At 39.9% G+C, this 19,342-nt stretch overlaps 1 protein-coding gene across 4 annotated transcripts in view; it reads right to left on the minus strand.

Moving 5' to 3' along the window:
• ntng1a (netrin g1a) overlaps positions 1-19,342 on the minus strand; it is a 130,532-nt gene that overhangs the window by 49,368 nt on the left and 61,822 nt on the right. For all 4 annotated transcript variants that reach the window (XM_085467748.1, XM_085467750.1, XM_085467747.1 and 1 more), the window contains exon 3: positions 13,391-14,034. In XM_085467748.1, coding sequence (XP_085323874.1) covers positions 13,391-14,034 — 644 coding nt within the window. The remainder of the gene's footprint in view (positions 1-13,390; positions 14,035-19,342) is intronic.

Raw genomic sequence — 19,342 nt, forward strand, 5'->3', positions numbered from 1 at the left:
CATCAAATCTAAATTAATTTTTTAAACCATCTAACACAACTACATTTTCTGCACATGCCTGCATGATGATTTACAGTTAAACACAGAAGTGTATTTAAACTTGCCCTTTATTTTTTTCCGAATGTTTTTCCTGATGCAAGTGTCAATAACTGCCCTGTCAATAGCTTCAAAGCGGTTACTGAATCATCAGTGTGGTGGAGGTGGCTGCGAGTGAACGAGAGGTCAATGAGCAGATTAGTCATGAAACCCCGACAGGAGGGCCGATTATGAGGACGACTGCAGCCGAAGAAGAAGGGGAGGAGACATGGTGAAAAAGGCTCTCTCCATTAATGAAATGGGTCACCGCATGAATGTTGAATGCGCTCGGTGGACGGTGTGGAAGAGAAAAATGTCTCTGATATGCCTGGTTTCTGCACTAAGATCCCTTTTCTAGGAAAAAAAACCTGGCTTGAGGATAAGATGGTTTTATGAGAAATCAGATTGAAAAATGTCTGACTGCACACTCAATGACAGTGTCGAGATTTTAATGTAACGCCCGTAAACCCTTTGAGTTTATCATCTGTATGGGAGTATTTATATTTATTCATCAGGCTGGGATTAAAAAATGACTGCATTATCTCTCTTGATATGTGTGCGTGTGTGTATGTGTGCGAATTAGGTAAAATTCCCATTGAACTAGATTTGGATTTACGCAGAACAATAACGGAGAGCTATTGCCTGGCACATTTGCTCACACAAATGCACACGCATATGTATGAAAGACACACCTGGTCTTAATAGTAGAAATCCTGCAAGTGCTGCAATATAAAGAGTACACTATTTGTAAAGACATATATTTTTCAGTCAAAAAAAATCTGTTTTATATATACGCACGGAAATTAACACACGATCCATTTTGTATGACGTGTTAATGTCATCTTTCAAAGTAAAAAAATGAATGTGGCTGCATCCCTGAGAACGAGAAAAGGATTTGTCGAGGCGAGGTGCCTCCTGTCCTCTGTTCTGCTGATATAATCTTTCATGTCACTTGTCGCTTTGCTCCTCATATCTGTGGACTTGGTTGATTTCTCTGGCCTGTGATAAAAAGAACGGATTGGCTCGTGCACCTTCTGTGGGTTCAGTGTCAGTGAAACGGTGGCTTAGCTCTTGATTTTTTTGTGCAAGAAGCTTTGAGTGTACTTCATCCTGTAGTTGGACAGAACTGTGCTCTGCTATTAAATCTGTTGTTTCTACAATTTGTTTTGGTATGCATATAGTAAATATGAGCATCAGCTGTTTTTAGTAAGAAAGAGAATATGTTGATATACACTCACGGGACAATTCATTAAGTGCACCATGCTAAAAGGGGATGGACCCCCTTTTGCTTCATGGCAAACAGATTGAACAAAGTCCTGGAAACAATGAGAGATTTTGGTCCATACTGACTGAAATGAGCACAGAGGTTGCACTGATCATGTCTACATGACTAAATGAACTGACTTGCTGCCATGTGATTGGCTGGTAAGAAATTCATATTAATGAGTGGTCGGACACGTGTACCTAATGAAGTGGTCATTGTGCATATGTTCTAATTCTGACCACTGTGGAAGCTAAATAAGCTAAAAGCTGACTTGACTAAAATGAAATATAATTATCATAAGAAACTGTTTTGCAAAAGTAATGCACTCCCCATGACTGTTCAGAGGTTTGAATGATGTCCTTTGTAGTTTGTTTAAAACCTGAATTACATTTTATGCTTGTGTATTTTATGTATGTCACTACCAGCTGACCCGGGAAAGATTTTTTCATTATAGCAATCCGCTTCAAACATCAGCAATAATTTGAAAGCACTATCTCAAAAGCAAAGATTGCACTTTCACCTGACTGACTCTCCTCACACAAACTACACCTACAGAGATTTCTATAGGCTGCCCTCTTTTTAAATTCTGCTTAAGCTGCAACAACTTCAGATGGGGAACAACAGAAGGCAAACACTTTGCTGTTTGTGTTATTAATAAAATAAAAAAGGGGTCTTATGAAAGTCCAGTACAATAGGTTTAAGCTGGATTGTCTTTGGAAAGGGGCTATTCAGCAAACAGAGACTAAGCAGTCAAAATCCATCCTTCTTTCATCCAGTTATTTGTATGTGCAAGTGGTAGGCACTGAAGGGAGAAGACAGAGGAGGTTTGAAAGGGAGTGAAAAGAAGCTGTACTTGGTAAAAGACACTTTACACGTGGAAATGTTGTGGTCCCACCTGTGCTCCTGATGTCCCAGTGTTTCTGCGGTTTTACCTTTCACTGTGTTTCTTCTCGGTCGCCCGTTTGTCCGCTCTCTCACGGCCCCCCATTTCTCTCCTGCTCCCGACTCACCTGCACACCTGTGACTCATCTACCAGTCAGGCTCCTGCAGTACATATATCACAACTCCACACTCTATTTTCCACCCCATTGTTCAATCGTCCACGTGTTCCTAATGGCCAAACTGTGACTTTTGTTCAGTCTCGCCTCAGATTGTTTAAGCTATGCTGTGCTTACATGTGCTGTATGCCCAGTCTCCCAGTGTTCCCCGTGTCCTGTCTCAACCTGTGAGCTCTAGGCTTCCCCATACCACCCTCCTTTCATTCACAAACAAAACTGTATTAAAGTGTTTTCAAATTTTGCCCGAATGCTGCTTTTAACCCCAAAAGTGTACATACACACAATAGATACAGTTTTTCCTTTTTTCACTTTTCAAGGTCTTTGTAACTGATGTGATTTTTCTGGACTAAGGGATCCAGCAAAAAAAAAAAAAAAAAAAATATATATATATAGAAAGAAAACCAGTAACTGCTTCAGTAAGGTGATATGGTGGTATTCAGGGTGGGGCATCTTACTAGCATGGTTTAAAGGAATGACAGCTGTAAATCATTAGAAAGATCACCTTTTTGGAGGACGACAAAGCCCCTGTCCTCAGGGCACTGAATGGTTTGATGAGTATGAAAATTATATGGATATGGCCTTCATACTCACCATCGGTCCCTGGGTGGACAGCTCAAACACTTGGTGCCTGCATAATGTAAAACCTTACTGCTCGGTGTGTTTATCAGAGTGTGTGGAGCCTGTGCCAGTGTTGATCCTTTTTTAAATCTAGTGTTTCATTGGAGGACTGTATTCGTGATTTGATCTCTTTGTTACTCAAATAGTAAATCTGGTGATCTGTGTTGTTGTTGAGTTTTTCCTCCCTGTGTGCTTTGACATTGGTCTGCAGTCTAATCCTCAGTCTGTCCTCTCCTGAGGGGTGTAGCATGAGCTTTAGTGAGAGATACTGAGTCTAAGAGTGTGCAGTGTTATAAAGGTGCCCCCTTATTTCTAATTTGTAATTTTTAAGTTGGATGGAAGAGTCATCTTTTCACTTCGCTGTCATCTTTATTTACAGCCCACTTCAAGTTCACCATTTAGGAAATTTGTATGAACCAAATCTATATAAACATATCTAGGTTTATCTAGGTAACTTATTAAGCTGTACATCAGCTCTAAAATTACAACAGCATAAAATGCATGTAGTGCATTGTCACTGGAATTTGCACTCAGCTGATTGTGTAAGAAATGTAAAAATGTCATCTTGCTTATTTCTAATCTGCTTTAAATACTTTTTTTTTTCACACTGCTGGTATTGCAGCTACATGGACACAGATTAGAAAATTGATCAGCTACATTTCTCTGCTATTTATCACTGAGAATACCTCGTCAATCAATAAAATTAATTCCACTTTGATCTCGTGACAACCTAAAGCGATTCCCGCGCCTCCTTCGTTACTCTGTGGGGCAGTGTCAGAGCTGAACATTGTGTCTAACCTTTAACATATCAGGACAAGGATACAGGGCTGTGTGCACCTGTCATGTTAGAAATGCACTGAAATAAATCTGTGAATATGAGTTAGGGTATTTATTTTTCTCCTTTTGAAGGCAGACTCTCAAGATTCGGTGGTCAGTTGAATCATTTTGTGCTGAAAGAAAAGACTCAAAAGATGTCAAATCCCCCCTTTTGCGTAAGTGTGCAGTGATCCTGCAGCAGAAAGCCCGAGTTCACAGGAAGTTAATAACCACTGTTTTGATACCTGTTATCTCAGAATTGGGGGTTTCGGTGGTTTTAGGTTACATCCTAAACGTCTTAAATAGGTGAATATGAATGGAATGAGCATGTAATGCTAAAGGTTTTATTCATGGGAAAAATGACTGCTTTGGTAGAGACAAGGTGTTTCATTAAATGCTGCGCTATAGTTCAGATAACATGACATTACTCTCATTAGAAAAATGTATTTTTTAATAATTACATTTACCTTGTAACTGTTATATTGTTACACTTGTTACATTGTAACTGACGTCTTTATTGTAAAGGCAGCAGCTTCCTTTGTCGCCTCCAGAGTTCTGTGACTTGCAGTAATCATCCATCCTTGCTCTCACTAACAGTAACTACAGGTGTCAACAAATCAACCAGGAATGAATTCCTTAAAAAAAACTGAAAATAAGTTAAAATAAAAAAGAATAAAAATGAAAAATGTACCAAGTGCCTTTTATAGCAGTTAATTAAGGCAGCCTTGATTGACGGGGTACATTACTGCTCACAACACTTTGGTCTCACCATCCAAGAATAATCTCCATTTTTGTCCACTGTCACAGAGAACACAGATGTGGTGACACTTTGCCACTAGCTGTATACAGATGACTTCACACAGCTGTGGCCTCTAAATACGATGCACTATGCTCTGCTGTTGCTGCCGCGATATGTTTTCTTCCTGTGGCCTGTGCACTGCCGAATCCTTCAAACTTGCTCTTTCCCTTCTCTGTTTTACCTTCACGGTTCATATGTGTAGTGTTTGGGCAAGTTTTTGCATTTGGGAATATCAGATTAATTGGATGGGAGGTAACTTTCTATATTAATAGTGCTCACAGGGGAACACACCAACGACAGCTGGCTTCAGACTGGTACATGTTAGGTACTGGACCGTCAATACTAAATGCTCCACTCAAGTAGTATTGTTTTCATTACTGACGTTAACAAGAGGTTTAAAAATGGAGATGTCACAGCATGAGCTGCAAGAGAAGAAGACGAGGAATCTGTTGAGTTTTTAAATACTTTACAGGGACAGGTGGCGCTAATAAATCATACCAGGATTTAGTTTGTGCAGGCGTATGTGAGTGTTTGCCTGCTTGCCTCCACCTCTCTGCAGCTGCAGGTTGGTACCAAAGACTCAGATGCTCTTGTCCAAACAACCTTACATCTAGTATGCACAATTTTCAAAGCTCTTACAGCCTTCTGAAGCAGATTCTTCCAGCACAGTAAAGTTTCTGCTCCAACTGATAAAAATTTCTTTTGAGCTCCTCAACCTGGCAATGTCAAGCTGGGAGGGTGTCAGCTAGAGATGAACTAAAGGAGGAGGATCAAAGACACGGAGGTAAAGAAATGGCTAAGACATGAAGTCTGGAGCAACAGGTGATTTGGTGTTGATGGACGGAGGAAGCGAGAGACATAAAGAGGCAACGGCGGCTGTGTGGTAGCTAGCTGAGGGAACACAGATGCGAGATAATAATGTGAGCGAAAGAGGCTTTCTGAGATAAATGAAGGCCCATCAAAAGCATAGCATTTCCTCATGGCTGTCAACCAAGATGTCAATATCTATTTTCCTTTAAGCTATGAAGTGGCTCTCAGTCCTCACACCAGAAGTAAACTCGTTGTACTGTAGAGCCATTTAAAGCAGGCTAAAGCTGGGCCAAATAGAAAAAACAAAAACGTCTCCAGAGTGGTGACTATGAACTATCGAGAAGAGGTATGAGTTCATCTGAAAACTTGGGGTCAGTAGGTCAATATTTTACTAGTTACTTTTCAGATTATTTCGACCCCTTAACTCTGTTAAAATAAACCATCTCATAAGTCATTACTTTTTTGTGCTGTCTCCTCCCTTCACCCTCAGCCAGTTGCATCTGGTTTTGTCAGAGGTTTCTTCCTGGTAAAAGGGAGTTTTTTCCTTCCCACTGTCACCAAGTGCTTGCTTAAAGGTCATCTGATTGTTGGGGTTTTCTCCATATTATTGTACCGTCTCTAACTTACATATAAAGCACCTTGAGGTGACTGTTGTTGTGATATGTTGTTTGATAAATCAAACCTAATTTAACTGAATTCTATTGAACTTTTCCTATAATGTGTTTATTCATCATATAAGGAATTCGCCAGTGTGTGGGATAAAAAAATCTGTGGCATGCTTGGTTTCCTAGCAACATGTATCTGTTATACACATTTTTATTATGTAGTGTGCCACAGCTAGGGAGGTGCGATTGGTAGATGAATATATAGGAGACTGCAGTTAGATAAAAAAATGAATAATTACTGCAGGGCTGAGTGGGTCATGGATGGATGTTGTGGGTCAGGGTGGGTCAGTGTGTGATAGAAGGTGTGGAGAACTGGCGTGTTGCTGGCTGTGTTGTTGGCACAGGAAGTGTAGCTGAACTGAACACAGAGTCCAGAGTGTGGTGAACAAATAAAGAGTGAAATCTGGAGCAGAGTAGCCAGATTTTACAGTATTTCAGGCGTGAGGAGCAGAGGAGGTGGAGGGCTGGAGACTGAGGCAGGGCAGTGTGGACGGTGGATGAGAGAGACTGCAGGTCTTCTACAATAATTAAATTATTACAATGTGTTGTGCTCTCTTGTATCGTTCTACCCATTGTTTATTAGTGTATTTTAAAATATATTTTACCTTTACAATGAACAATGAAAATATCTAAGTTATTTGTAGGACTAATAAAACCACTAATGCCTCATCTTTAATGCTTACTTTGTTAAATCTTTCTTTCAAAATGCCCCCAACTATTAAAGATTTTTTTTTCTGATAAAAAAATATTTTTCTCTCATGCCTTGATGAAGGTCAATAGGACATGTTTGTTGTTAACATGGTTGCAATAAATTGATGAACCTGAGATGTGTCAATTTTTTCTGAATGTGTTTTTTGTGTGCTATTTATTTACTTTTGTGTATTTAACAATAAAAATGAGACTTCTTCCAAAAACTCTTCTTCTTTGTTTCCTTTATTCTGCTTCTTTTTTATTTCAGATTAAATCGAAACACCTCAAATGTATCTTGTGAGTACAACACTGTATATGAAACAGTTAAACTGAGCCGCATCCCAAGCTGCTGCAAGAGTCTGCATTAATATGCTGCAGATTAGTTGAAAATAAAAATAATCAATAGCTTGGAATGAATGAGATGGGCCTATATGTGGAAATAATTTAAATTTAGACACCACAGTATCTTGTAAATGTAACTGAATTGGGTCTATGATTACACTATTTTCTCAGCTCTGGCCTTTGAGTGACAGCCACATCATACTTCCTTTGTCTCTCTTTGATGAGTCTCCCTCCACCGTCATGGACAGAGACATACTCGTACACTAGATATTTTGTCTTACAGCCTCATTACCTCTTGAAATGGCTCACTTAACACATCGTTCTCAACCAACAAAAGGCCGTTGGGTCATTTGATTGCAGCCATCAAACTAACATGTGGTGTGATTTTTTAACAGATGGTGCAAAGTTATCTGGTCCAGTCTCTTGGCCCGTCCTACAAACATGGCATTCTCCCACACAGTGACTAATGTAGAATGCTGGTAAAAAAAAAAAATGGATGAAATGCAGAGCACAGCTAGATGTAAATAGATGCTCATGGCGGCAGAGAGTGAGGAAAAGAGACAGAGAGAGACTAAAGAGGGTAGACAAGTGAAATGACTTATTTAAGGGGGAAGTGGGCAGTAAGAAACATGAAATTAGCACAAATAGATTATCTGTCGACTACAGGCAGGCCTAAGAGCAAGCCAAGCACTGTGGAGGGAGAAGGAGCGAGAGAGAGAGCGAAAAAAAAAAAAGCAGATCGACTTCTTGTTTATTCCTGCCTCAGGGGAGTTTCGATGGAGCCATCACTCACCAAATTGCTGATCTGTAGTTGGAACAGCTGTATCCATAGCACACACGGACTGAACTATACTGCAATTATAATGCAGCAATAGTGCGACCTATGGTCTGTAGGAGAGATGAAGTGTTTAATCCCTTACAGATGGTGTGTTTCTGCATTCCACAGATGAAAAGCTTTCCTTTCATTGCCATTTTTTTTGTAGTATTGTGGATTTGAGCCAAAAAGATAATACAGTAATGACACCGCTATAGCAGCGACAACTCACTCTAAGTGATGTACAATTATTGCAAAACGTGCAGCAATGCAGATTTACAGTGGTTTCAAAGCAATTCATCAAACACAAACAATGCCAAAAACACACACATATTCCTTTGGGTGGGTGGGAATGAAGACTAAATTGTGAAGGCATGATGACGTGATTATATTCTGTGGGCAGTGAGAATGGGCACAGTAATACGATTGCTACAGATCAATTTCATGCCAGTTTTGTTAAAAAAAAAATCAATTTTCAGATATGATTTAATATAAGATCAGAAATGATTATAATCCAAATTTTCTTTATTTGGAGTGGAGTGTATTCTTTGCTTATTAATGTAAACTTAAGAATGAACAACCTATTTTTTTAACCCAGGTAAATGAAATGAGAAAATAGCACAAGTGTAAAGGACACAGTATACATTAGCCTAATGACTCATACACAGAGCTGAAATGAGACTGTGCTGTTATTTTACAAAGTTTGGATCTGTAATTAATGTCGGCAGACACCCAAAACAATAATATCAATATTGTGTTGAAGCTAAAAGTTGGATCATTGCATCACAAGAAATAATCTTTATCAAAAATATCTTCAGTAGACTTAGTTTATGCAGTATTTGTTTTGAATAGCACTATGTAAATTAGTATACTCACTTACTTATTCACTGATTGTTTACTTGTTACCTTTATTACATGGTGACAGTGTAAGATGGCAGGTGAATTTCAAACTGCAGCATGTATTTGATGTGGTCATGTGGTTTGTTCATCAACAGTACCGCACGGCTATCAGTTTGCTCGTTGTAGTGATTTATTCAAATTGAATGACTCACTGCAGTAAAATCTAACTATTTCCCAAATGCTGCTTAATTTTGGAGAGAGAAGAGAGAGAAGGATCTACTCCGGCTTCCTCCCACAGTCCAAAGACATGCAGTTAGTGGGGATAGGGTAATTGGTTACTCTAAATTGCCCATAGGTGTGAATGTGAGTGTGAATGGTTGCCTGTCTCTATGTATTAGCCCTGCGGCAGACTGGCGACCTGTCCAGGGTGTACTCTGCCTAATCGCCCTAAGACAGCTATAGCCCCCTCGCAACTCTGACAAGGATAAGTGGAAGAGAATGGATGGATGGATGTTTAATTTTGGACACCGAAACCAAATGTTGGTTGTCCAAACTATTGGTCCGTCCCCTGAGCAATCCCACCCAATTCTTCCCAGGTGAATCTCTCAAGGTCTTTCAGAGTTGATGATCTTCTGGCGTGAAATCCTGGTCCTCAGTTCACTTCACAGAATTTCATTGTGATTTAAGTGAGGGCTCCGTGCAGGTCAGTCATGTTTGGTCTTTTGGAGGTAGTTCTTCACCAGGAATGATGTGTGTTTTGGTTCGCTGTAGTGTTGGGAGACTCAGGATGACCTGGATCCAGTGTTGTTGCTGACTGCTTGAGGTTTACTTTTAATATCTTCCCATATCCTTCTTCCTTTGGTGATTCCTTCCATCTTGACGAGATTCCCAGTTCCAGACGTCATGAAGCATAATACTCCCACCACCATGTTTTACGAGGCGGTGTTTTCTGGGTTGTATGCCTCTCCTGTGTCTCTCCAAACAGCATCTCTGTGGCTATAGAGTTTTAGTTTAGTCTCATCTATTCTAAGGATGCACTTCCCTCACCATACCTCTTTATAATTCTTGATAATACTTCAGTCCTGTTGATGACACTGTGACATCTGAAAAGCTGTAATAAATTTATATATCCATGTCCTGCTTTATGAGCATCAAAACTGATTTCTTTAGTTTTTAGCTTGATCCCTTCTTAAGTGACAACTCAAAGCCTAAGCCAATTTATTTATAGTGTGTAAATTAGAAGATAAACCTCACTTTTGGTGCGATTTTACAAGCTTTGAACAAGTTAAAGCAGGTCATTGCACAGGAGTGGTTTGTGCTATGGGTCACTGAAAAATATCAGATTTTCAGTAAGCTAATAATATTGACCCCGCGTTTTTTTTTTCCTTAATTAATTCTGAATAATGAATGATTTGTAAAGAAAACTAAACTAATATGTTTAAAAATTCAAGGTTCTACTGTTAAAAAATCCTTTTGTCCTTATTTTAACTGAACATATTCATCAATAAGTGTACAATGAAAATGATTTTTAGGTAATTCATAGTTTAGGGTCATATGTTAAATGGTTTAAAAAGTAAAAACAAATATATTAAAAATGTAAAAAATCCAATGATCCATGATATTTCCATTTCTGCACATATATGCTCTGGAAATTGAATCACAACTTCCAGGCAGAGGGATAAATTGTTAAAACAAACTTTCTCTTCACTTATCAAATCATTTGCTTAACACAAGCAGGTTGGAAACAGGCTGGAAAAGTAGTTCATGATGGTTCTTAAATGATATTTTATGCACTGACAGTGGGAAAAAGGTTTGTAACAATCTGTTGCCAGATTGGGAGGTTATTTAAATCTCTGGCCTAAAAGGATTGTCCTGGTAGATTTTGGCAATTAAAAACCGTGACGGTGATTAAAAAGAGAAGTGCCAGAAATCCCACCTACAGTTCTTCCTATTAGCTGTATTTTTCTTGATTTGATAGTGGGAAGTGCTTTTGTGGGTATGTGATTGGCACACACACACAAACACACACAAATATATATAAAACTGTTTGATGTATACAGGCCTGAAACAGAAAAACCGATAGCCAGAAAGAGATCTTTTAGTAGCCTGAATCTTCTCCAGCTTTAATTACACTATATTGATCAGAAGCAGGAGGAAGGAAAAGGAAGGGGAGATCGAGTGAAGAGAGGGAGACAGTTGGTGAAACTGTCTCTCTGGCTACGGCTGTAGTTACTGTAAAGCTTGTAAAAAAAGGAGGGGGGCAGGGTGTTTGAGCAATTACTCCAAAGTCATACAGTAGATAATTAGAAAATTCCCCCTAACCCACCACAGTGTCTCTCTGCATACATCCATTTAGCTTAGCTGATACAATGAAACAGTGAGGGTGTCAAATTCATTTAAGTCACCAGCCAAAATGCATTGTTCACATCCATCTCGCAGCTTCATGCTTGGTTTGATTTGAAATTCTCAGCATTGATTTTTCGGTCCCTTGTGCCTTTGGTCTGTTTCTTTCTTGTAATCAGCTATAATAGAATGGTCATGCATGACACTCCTGGCTTCCCTGTACCAACTTTAGCTATATGTTAAAGATGCAAAGAGGACTGCTTCTGCAAAACTGCGCTTCTTCTCTCATTTTTAGGTTGACCTACTTTGGCAAAGAGCTTAGGTTCCTTCCTTTGTTTCTCGCACTGTTGTGGCAAGGGCAGAAAATCTGCAAACTCTCCTACTGTATTTTCCTCCACACCCACTCCTGCTTCTGATCCAGGCGGATGGTAGATGAGTCCAGCACAGTAAAATATGCCAGATTCAACCTCACTGCCCCAGCGAAAACTTTCCTGGCGCGTCTCACAGAACTGTATTCTGGGGGTTAAGGAGCTTATGTCTAGTATACGGCGCATGGAGAAAGGAGCTGAGCAGTGATTCGCCATGGGGGGGGGGGGGCGAGCAGAGTGAAGCCTCTCTGTGTAGAGTGTATCTCATTATGGCTGAACTGTGTGTTACCTTTGGTAAACAGTGGGGAATATTTCTTAGTCGAGCGTCACTCTAAAAGCAGCAGGCTGGTAAACGACCACGGCCCAACGGTGCCGCAATGCCATTGCTCAAATATACAGCCCCATAGCGATGTATGAGTTCGGTCATGATTAGTCAGATAGAATAAATAATCTGCTCTTATGACAGCCCTCTTCATTTCACCGTGTGTTAAATGGATGCCACGTCCAACTCTTTTGTGTTAGTAAATTCCCTCCAGTTATTTTTGCTGAATGACCTTCTCAATCACGAGAAAAGTCAAAAATTCAATTTCTGAGAGAAGCATTCATTATCATAGCCTTTGTGCTGAAGGGTACCTGCCCATTTACTGTGCATTAGAGCGATCCATAGTATATTTGTAGGCAATTTCAATAGCATATTAAGCAAATCAACAAATTAGAGAATCATAAGGCATTTGGCAATATAACGTGAATACTATCAGAGCCACACAAACATGCAATGCCACGAGTATGATGAGAATGACGCCATTTCTAAATTCCTATCAAGTGTTGATGCTCATATTCAGAACTTTTGATTTACTTTTCCCCAACAACTACACTGGCTCAAACAATTATTTGATGAGACTGAACAGGACACTGCTGATGTTTATATTTCTAGTCCTCTTTCCAAGTCTGTCTTGAGGCTGAGAAAAGCTGCAATACACGCACTGCTGTGTGCCAGCCCGACTTCAACACTTCCACATATTTCCTCTAATTGTTGTGACGTTCTGCACACTGTGCTTCTGTACAGCTGAGTCTCTCACATGTGAAGAGCAAAACATGAGTAATTAAATCTTCATTCCTCCACCCACACTACCGCATTCACGTCTGTTAAATTGAAAAACTACACGGTGTAAAACAGATCCACTTAAGTCGACGCCTCACTGACTCTTGTAGTATAGCGTCACGAAGCGGGGGAAGCTTTCGTTAACCTTTGCGCTAACACTACAGCGGAGTCTTGTTTTGATGTTATATGACCCTCCAGAGACTTTGTAAATCAAACACTAATTACAGCGTACAGTGACCTGATGGCTGAAATGTTACATCTGATGTGCTCCGTGGGCTAAAAGACAGCTGAGTGAATTCTTGTCTAAAGTAGAGTGCTTCAGCAAACTGTAAGCTGCTTGGTTAATTAAGACATGCTGACAACTGGTGAACTCTGCACAACATTATAGATCCACTGCCTAATTGGAAAGAATGGACAACAGTCAACACATTTTCTTCACTTCTTGGCAGCTGCACTGTAGTTGTAATAATGAATATAGAAAATATAGAAAAAAAATGAAACAGTCGATTCTAAAAGGATCCTTACAATGAATGAGTCAACTCATTGTTAGATTAACCTATATGGGCACCTTTTTTGTTACGCCCCTGCTGGCCGATAACTGATTCACTGCCAATTTATATGAAAATTTGAACTGACTCACTTATCAAAGTTAAGACAAACACTGGACCTAGCTTTTTTAAAGTCCCTTGCAGTCTGAGGCTCATGGGTTGGAACCCCCTTTTCGTTTTTGGTAATCCAGCCTTGAGTCCATCAAACAGTATTTGTACAGATTATTTTATGTCTTACCTGCCCTGAACTTTGATGTCAGAAATGGCATAGAAGTATCTGGACAGGTTGTTCTCGTCCACCATCGTTGCTCCTGTGGCAGGCCGGAGCAGGCGGATTCTCAGATCAGTAATGGTAAAGAAGTCCCTCAGCTTCTTGGTCGTGTCTAGCTGGCCGTAAAGTGAGGCCATGTTGTGGAGCCGGGGTCCAGCAAACAGTGCAAATCGGTCCTTGATCTCAAAGCGTACAGTTTTGTCGTTCTTCCACACGTACCCTCGTGAGTAGTCCTCGGTGCAGATAATGTCCAGCAGGGTATGCTGAGTTAGGTCTTGTACCGTCTTGGGCTCCATGGTGAAGGCGTCCAAGCAATCAGTGGCGTAGAACTGGTAGGGCTGCCAGGTTTTTCCATAATCTAGTGATTTTTCTAGGACCATCTGTTCGGGTCGGCCTGACTCAAAGGTGAGGACAATGTCTTCAGTCAGCTCAATGGTTTTGTTCCAAGATAGAGTGATGTTGACCAGTAGGGGTTTTGGGTACTTCTTCCAGGAGGTGGACTGCCAGAAGGTTGTGGGGTTGCGGCCCTCAGTGTCGAACATCAGCCCTGGGGGGTGGGCGAGCTCTTCAGTGGTGGCGTCACATTCATTGTTACACATGTAAGGGTTTTCCTACATAAGGGGAACAGAGGAAACAAAGAGCAGAAGAGAAAGCAATAAAAATGTTGCTCACAACAACAACTAACAAGAACAAATCAGGCCATTGTCAGAGTTGATTATTCAGAAAACTTTATATAATAGTTGAATTGTAAATGTCATGCAACACCAAGATATTTGGCGATTTTTGAAGACATGAGCTATTCATGAAAGGCAAGCAGGAAAAGAGTGAGGTTGTCTCAGTAGTGGGCATACAATTAGAAGCAGTCAAAGACACACTGATTTGTGTTGCACATTTATCATTTAAGAGTCTGCCAACAACCTATTGCCAGGTGGAACAAAGAGGTGGCCACTAAAATTTGATCACTTGGCAAACCAAATTGTGAAGCTTGTGTAAATAATTAGGTGCATCAAGTAACTACTATTTTTCTCACTGAACCCTTACTATGGCCATTGTTCCCACACAAATATTTAAACATTAAAAAAACACATCCCTTTAATGACATTATGGGCAAAAACAAAAACTATAGCAAGGATTCTAGACTATTTTCCTCAAATAAGGATTTAAGTCCCTGAAGCATGCTTATCAGGGGTTAAAGCAACCCGATATCATGCAAAGTGTATAACAGGCACGCTGGTCCACCGTGTCCATCACGCTATGCCTCTACAAAACGTGAAATCTCCCGCTTGCAGAAGTTGCAGTAAGGTGCAGTAACAGCAGAGGGAAATATTTTAATTCAAGCCAACACGAAAATAATCAAAGGAAAGCATTTAAACAGACATTACATGTATATATATGTATATATTAGGGGTGCAACGATATTCGTATCGATATTGAACCGTTCGATACAGTGCTTTCGGTTCGGTATGCATATGTATCGAACAATACAAAATTTGTAATTTATTTTATCAACTTTCCTTCTGACGATGCTGTCTGTGTTGAGCGCTCAGTGAATCTGCGTTCGACTACTCCGCCTAGGCTGCACTGTCGAGCGCAGATCCACTGAGCGCTCAACACAGACAGCATAGTCAGAAGGAAGAGCGCAGGGCAAGCTAGCGAGACAGAAGTTAAGCTCTCCTTGCAACATGGCAAATTGAACCTCCCCCACCCTCATTCAGATGTGGCGTTTGGAACTATTTTGGTTTTCATGTGACGTATGACCCTGAAGGTAAGCGCGTCATGGACAAAAGTAAAACAGTATGTTGGATGTGCCACGCAATGCTCAATTACATGGGTGGGAACTAGTGTGTTAGCGCAGTTAGCTCGTTAACGTGTTGGCCGTCTAGCCCCATGCACGGGGCGATCAGGGGTAGCTCGTTAATGGAGATTTGCCGTGTTGTGGCGTTAAGGTCATTTCAACGAGATTAACCTGAAAGCACTAGCGGGAACACAACGAATATGACTGCACATTTACGCCGACATCATCCTAGTGCAAAGACAAGTGGAAGCAGACAAAAACGACAAGCATGCTACAAACTTTACCCGAGTCATTTAGACAGCCGTTAGCACATGATTCTCCTTATGGGGACCTGATATGTTTAATATGCTGCTGAGAATATAGCCCAGAAGAAGCGTATAGTATAGCTTTTATTTTGGAAAGAGACATTTCTCTGTAATAAACTCTCTTTTCCAAAGATGAGTGATTCCTCAATCAGATACAGGGCTCGCAATATCGCTAGCCCGATGTCCTGGGGATAGCGATTTTTCCAGTCGGGCTACCAAAATCTATCTCTTCCCTGCCCTTCGGGCTATTGTAGGAAGGAAAAATATATGTCAATGCTTTTGCATTCTTTCGGAAATGTAGCTGGGTAATTATGTCATTGGCATCGGTGAGCCACTGTCAATATGTGACATATTGAAATCGCGTTTGAATTTGCGCTTGTTTTTTGCTTTCACTTTGCAATAGCGCGAACTGTGTATAGAGAGCGACAGCACTGATTGGTGAGTGATGATAATTTGCGCACCAATTCCTCTGACATCGTCTTATTAATCGTTAGCTTACTATGCAAACATGACAAGTGAAATCTCCCGCAGCTTAAACATGTAAGAGGATGCAGAGAATCGCTGAGCGTTATGTGAGTGCGTGTGTAAAAGCAGCAGGATATATATTTGACTACGATGACCTGGATGACTGAGAACCTTCACAGACAGATATATATTTTTGTTCTGCTGAGCCAAATAAGACGGGTCAGGGTGAAGAAGTGACAGCCAAAGAAAAGCTTACCACAAAACGGAAAAGTTATGACAAATCAGACTATAAGGCAAAAAGAAAGTGCAGCTTTATGGTTTCATGGACAAAAGAATTTCTGTGGCTGCGATATGACGAGCTAAATAACCAGGGCTGCACATAAGTGGTCCGCAGGTGCGCATTCGCTGTCAAAATAAAAAACACGCACAAGGGTTAGGGTTAAATTTAAAAACTGTACTTTTGAGTTAAAATATATATTTATAATTTTAATAAATGACAAATTAAAAAGGTATGAACATTTTTTTTTGTATCGAAAAAATATCGAACCGTGACACCAAAGTATCGAACCGAACCGTGAATTTTGTGTATCGTTGCACCCCTAGTATATATATGTATATATATATATATATATATGTATATATATATATATATATATATATATATATATATATATATATATATATATATATATATATGCCTAGCCTGCCTAGCTTAATCGTTTCCAGCAATTAAGGACCCTGCAATGTATTTCATACATTTTCTGCACTTCAGCTTCTTGGCTTTAAATATATTATCTCCTTCTGCCGGTAATGCAACTTCTGCATGGGTGTACATTTCAAATTTTGAATAGCCAAATGGACAAGTGACATGAACACGGTGGACTGGCGTGTCTATACACATCTGTACACAGTATGTTGTGATACTGGGTTGGTTAATGTGGACCAGAATTATCCAGAACAGCACCTTTGATTAATTGGTAACAAAATTTCATTAAGCTAGCTAACCTAGCTTAATACATAGTACTGTAAAGAGAGTTCATTTTTTGAGTGCTGCTGTCTGGCATTGTTTCCAGTTGATGTCATGGAGATACTTGCATAGTACTAAGTATGACAACCCATGCTTTTCTTTTGTTTTTGTTTTTTTTTGTCACTATGATTTCATGATTTCATGTCAATAAAGTTGTACTTGTGGAACTTTGTCCTTTAGCTGAGGGCTTTGGCTAACACTAGATCAGCAAGCATATCTGAGAAACATTTAAATTGGCAGGTAACTATAAATTTTTCAAACAACTCAACAAATACTTCTAAACACCAAATGTTTCTGTGCAGTCTGGACCACAGTGTGTCTGCAAACACTGTATTTCCCAGGGAGAAAACAAAATAACAATGTGTGATCAGTTCAGTCTAAGAGATGGAGAAAGACGTCAGTAAGAGAGGACAGGAGAGGAAGAAGAGATTATTTTCAAAGATAAAAACAGCACAGTGACATTTGATAAGTCAGACAGCGTCTATGATGTTTTGCAGAAGTTATATTTTTTTACATTCTGAAAAAACTTAAATTGAAGGGTCCTTGAGTACTCCTTGATGGAGGCTAAATTAATTCGTTTGCAGTACTGTGTAAGGTTTACAATGCTGGGTTGGAGTGGTGCAGAGCAGGCTGTGGTGTTCATGGTCAATGTTATGTTATATTGAAAGCAGCAGACATTTAAGTTTGATCTGATTGGGCTGCTTATATATGTCAGTTAATTCAATTAAATCTACAAGAAGCAGGAGACTTTAGAGCAGCAGCATCCAAGGTCAGCTGATCACATCCTGTATGCAAAGAAAACAAATCTACTTGGAGTTCACTATGCAAATTTGCATTTTTATTCCCTATGTGATTCTTTTCCCTGTGCTGCACCACCACATGGCTATAGCAGATCTTAGGATTCTCCCTGGCAAATGCCACTTTAACCCCTGCTTATATATGGCAGCCATGCCTGGATAAGCTAATGATAAGCTGGGCCATGAAAAATTATTCTTCAGTCTGTAGTGATATGTGGGGAAAATGATCTTGTTCTGTTTTTAACATATAAGAGTTTATGTAAAGATAACAAAATTATATGATAAAAGAAATATCTCCTAAAAAGTGACTTTCTTTTCAGTTTCCTTTGGCCTTCATATTTGTCTGACTTTATTTTTCATTTTCTTTAAAAGATTCATTAAAATCTTGTGGGCAGTTGAATCACTTTTATCAACTTCATTCAAAAAAAAAATAATTATGCACACATAACATATAATTTTCACATCAGAAATTTCTCTTGAGGTTTCCAGAGTTTCTTCACATTCTTTAAATTCATCAAGCTCCTTGCTTGAAAGAGGTCTCTCCAAAAACATTTGTCCGATTTACCACAAATCATTACCAGGCAATGTTCTCTCTCCTTGCTCCCTGGGGGCTCGATCTAGCTGTCAGGGGGAGGAGGCACTCTTCCAAGAGGACCTTTCAAGTGTTACAAGCTCCAATTTATCAGGACAAGATAATCCACTACTTGATTAGGTGGGAGATGTCACCCTGTGTGTGTGAGTGCGTGTGGAAGTGAGTGTGGCGATGTGGTGAGGAAACAGGGACAGGAGCGGGTCTCTGATGTAAGACAGTCTAATGAAGCGGCGAGGCAGAGATCGAGTAAGTTAGAGTGAGAAACAGCTCTATTCACCTAATAAGCTTTGCAAGTTTTTCCTCGTCCTCCAAGGCAAGGTGACAATGAAACAGGGCTCTGTCAGGCCTTCTGACTTTTGGAGGGACCCATTAATATCCTGTCTGGGCTATCCCCTACAGGCTTCTCCCAGTACTGGACAGCGGTGACAGAGGAAGGCAGGCTGGCAGTGGAAAATTCCACTTGGGTTTTATTATACCGACTTAATGGCGGAAGGTTAGGTGTGGCATTAACTGCAGCATCTGGTGCACCGTGCAGCCACAGACAGATGTGTAATAAGTCACATGTGACAGTTATGCATGATTAGGGGGTGGGGGAAGTCTCTAAAAACATACTTGGCATGCAGAATAGTTGTGTTTCTATGGCTTGTTGGGAATGTGTATTTATTGAGAGAGACCTAAAACTGAGCTCATATAAGATTCAAGAAGGAAGAAAATTTGGATTTATTGTTGTAGATTTTCCCGCTGTTTCTAACATAGCAACTAAACTATTTATGCTATTTCCTATTAAATTATGTTTTTAGTTATAATGAATGCTGCTATTGACATCATACTATGCATTCTTACACTGAGTCATTATCTACTTGCTTTCCTGCAGAATTTAGTTTTTTAATTAGCTCATTGTAGTAAATAGACTCCATCAGACGTGAATGTCATTCTGA

The sequence above is a fragment of the Copadichromis virginalis genome, linkage group LG9 (genome assembly GCF_057382275.1).
Source record: "Copadichromis virginalis isolate Kocher_CV1m ecotype Utaka linkage group LG9, C_Virginalis_male_GT1.1, whole genome shotgun sequence".
Classification (NCBI taxonomy): domain Eukaryota; kingdom Metazoa; phylum Chordata; class Actinopteri; order Cichliformes; family Cichlidae; genus Copadichromis; species Copadichromis virginalis.